This window comes from Emiliania huxleyi (genome assembly GCF_000372725.1).
Source record: "Emiliania huxleyi CCMP1516 unplaced genomic scaffold EMIHUscaffold_35, whole genome shotgun sequence".
Taxonomy (NCBI): domain Eukaryota; phylum Haptophyta; order Isochrysidales; family Noelaerhabdaceae; genus Emiliania; species Emiliania huxleyi.
Window position 1 is genome coordinate 390,323 of NW_005199363.1, and position 3,000 is coordinate 393,322.

General features: G+C 67.3%; 2 protein-coding genes across 2 annotated transcripts in view; one reads left to right on the forward strand and one right to left on the reverse strand.

Moving 5' to 3' along the window:
* Positions 1 to 466: 466 nt before the first annotated feature.
* Positions 467 to 1,409, reverse strand: EMIHUDRAFT_355085 (hypothetical protein; the record flags this gene model as incomplete). Its single annotated transcript, XM_005772873.1, has 2 exons — positions 724 to 1,409; positions 467 to 610 (listed from the first exon to the last, which is right to left on the reverse strand). Coding segments are annotated over exons 1-2 (794 nt in total), but the record flags the coding sequence as incomplete, so codon positions are not given.
* Positions 1,410 to 2,078: 669 nt separating this feature from the next.
* Positions 2,079 to 3,000, forward strand: part of EMIHUDRAFT_42119 (hypothetical protein) — a gene marked incomplete at both ends in the record, with an annotated part of 6,620 nt that continues 5,698 nt past the window's right edge. The window contains one exon of the mRNA XM_005772874.1: positions 2,079 to 2,749. Coding sequence (XP_005772931.1) covers positions 2,079 to 2,749 — 671 coding nt within the window. The remainder of the gene's footprint in view (positions 2,750 to 3,000) is intronic.

Sequence of the window (3,000 nt, forward strand, 5' to 3'; positions counted from 1 at the left end):
GCTGCGACGACGACACGTCGCTCCCCGCCTCGCTGTCCGCGTCGGAGAGAGCAGCGCGCGCGCCGTCCGCAGAGCCCCTCGCGGAGCCGCTCTCCTACGCGGTGGTGAAGGGCGCGTAGCCTCGGGGCGGGGAGACGGTGTCGTGTGTCGTGCGGTGTAGGCGGAGCACCGCGTGGAGACGAGGGGGTGTGAATACAGTTACCACAGCGGACTACGGGGGAAGAGAGCGGAGCACGGTGTCCTCTCTACTTGGAAGGCAAGAGTCCGGGGCGGAGGCAGCAAGGACGGAGGCGGCGAGGGCGGAGGCAGCGAAAGCGGAGGCAGCGAGGGTGGAGGCAGGAGGGCGGAGGCATACAGTCCCGGGGTTCCGCTTCTAGGGGCGTGGCTCTCCTCGCCGTCAGAGCTGTACGGCTCGGTCGACGCTGGCTCGCTCCGCCGCCGCGCCGCCTCCCGCCGCGCCGCCGCGCCGCGCCAGAGCCGCTGCACCTCCAGCGCAGGCGGCGTGTGCTTGAGCGCACTCGCCGCCACCTTTTCGGCCTGCTTGAGGGCGAGCCGCTCGCGGAGGGCGTCCGCCTTAGCCTTTCGGTCCGCGGCGAGCTTTGCCCCTGTTGCGGGCGCCGGGCGGCGGGGGCCTTTCTTGCTTTCAAAAAAAAAATCATCGCTCTCGGGAAACCGGCCCCCGGGAGGGCCCCCCCCGGAAAAAACAGAACCCCGCCCCTTTCTAGGGCTTTTCCCCTTTTGCCGGGCTCTTTTGTTTCCGCCTTGAGACGCCGGGCCTCCTTGCGCGCGTCCTCCTCCTCGGCCTCCTGCTCCTGCAGCGCCGCGAGCGCGCGGTTCCGCCGCCGATCGTCCGCGCTCTCCACCGCCGCCGCCCGCTCCCCGCCGCCGCCCGCGCCGCCGCCGCCGCCCGCCTCTGCCGCCGCCGCAACCTCCGTGTGGAAGCGGACGACCTCGGTGGGCGCGGCGCGGGTCTTATGACCGACGCCGGCGGAGCTCTCGCTTTTCTGTGTCACGCACTTGAAGAACCCCGCGCCGCACTGGCACTTGCACTGTGTACGACAAAGGCGGTCGTAGTTGGACGTCCACAGTGTACTGCAGATTTCGTCGTCGCTCATGTCCTTAACCTGTCTGGTGAGCCAGAGGTGCACGCTGTGGCGCATCGAGCCGACGAGCGCCTGCTCGCACTTGTCGAAGCAGGCCGCGTGCATCCCCGCCCCGAGAAACGTGCACGCAGGATTCGTGCACGTGATCTTTACACGCTCGCCGGTGTCGGGTTTGGCGCCAGATTGAACGTAGCAATCAGGATGACAGCAGGGCGCGGGGCCGCCGGGAGGAGGCGCCCCCGCCGACTTTTGACGCCCTCGATTCAACATGCTGGGAATTACTGGGGCTTGCAAGTTGGACCGCGAGTCAGAGGTGAGACCGCCCTCGCGCCTCGTCTTCGAGTTTTACCGCCCGTCCTCTGTGAACAGACCAGCGACAGCGCCAGGGGAGGTATTTTCTTTCTCAATAACAAGGCTGTGAAATCTTCTACCTCGCTCTATAAATGAGTGTGTAGGTATGTTGTTGGCAAAACAACACAGAGCTCACACAGAATCACACCGTGGGAGGAAAGCGGCGAGTCGCAATTCCTGGGGTCCTGGTGAATGAGAGAGCAGCTCTACAGCGCTCCACATTTCTAAGAGCATTCGATGTCGGATGACTACCCCACAAACCCGTGTCCCGAATCCAGCCAGCGTTGTCACGTGGCAATGGCGTCCTCCGCCCGCAGGCGTTGTCGGGCAATGGCGTCCGGCGGTGACGGGGACGAGCCAGTGCCGGTCGCGGCTGGCTTCGAGGCGCCCATCTTTGGCGTGCGCGTCCTCGGACAGGTCACCACGCTGGCGCTCGAGGGCGAGGACGGCCCTCTATCGCTCGGTGAGGTCGGCATCGCGAGCGACCACGCAGGCGCCTGGTACGTCTCGACCAAGGACTCGCTGCTGCACGTCTCGGCGGCCGGGCGCGTGCGCCGCGTAGCAGCCCTGCCGGCAAGTGACGATCCCTACACCGCTGCTGCCAGCCCAAACGGGAGCGCAGCGTTTGTGGCGGACTACAGCAACCACAAGATCCGGCGGGTGGAGGTGGCGACTGGCGTTGTGACCACGCTCGCGGGCAGCGGCGAGGGTGGCTACGCGGATGGTGTGGGCGTCGCAGCGCGGTTCTGCTACCCAGGTGGCATCTCCATCAGCCCAGACGGCGGCGCGCTGTATGTGGAGGACTCCAGCAACCACAAGATCCGGCGGGTTGAGGTGGCGACTGGCGCGGTGACGACGCTCGCGGGCAGCGGCGAGGCAGGCGACACGGATGGTGTGGGCGACGCGGCGGAGTTCTACTACCCAGGTGGCATCTGCATCAGCCCAGACGGCGGCGTGCTGTTTGTGGCGGACGTCGACAACCACAAGATCCGGCGGGTGGAGGTGGCGACGGGCGCTGTGACCACTCTCGCGGGCAGCGGCACCGTGGGAAGCGCTGACGGCGTGGGCGACGCGGCGGAGTTTGACAGCCCCTACGGAGTCGCCATCAGCCCAGACGGCGGCGCTGTGTTTGTGGCGGACCATGACAACCACAAGATCCGGCGGGTGGAGGTGGCGACGGGAGAGGTGACGACGATCGCGGGCAGTGGCACAGAGGGCAGCGCTGATGGCGTGGGCGACGCGGCGGAGTTCGAAGGCCCAGTCGAAGTCGCCATCAGCCCGGACGGCAGCACGCTGTTGGTCGGTTCGTACGGCCGCCTCTGCCAGGTCTGCGTGGCGGCGCCTCCTCCGCCTCCCTCCTTTGCCCCGATCGTCGTTCCGCCTTCGACCATCCTGGCTGACCTCGCAACGACGCGGGGCGACGCCTCCCTGCCAGAGGGGAAGGTCACCTTTCCTGGTCCGCGACGACCCGGGAGCGCATCGAGTCCGTGAGCCAAGAACTTGCTTCTGCTCCCGGTCCCCCGGTCTTTTCGGGACCATGTTTGGC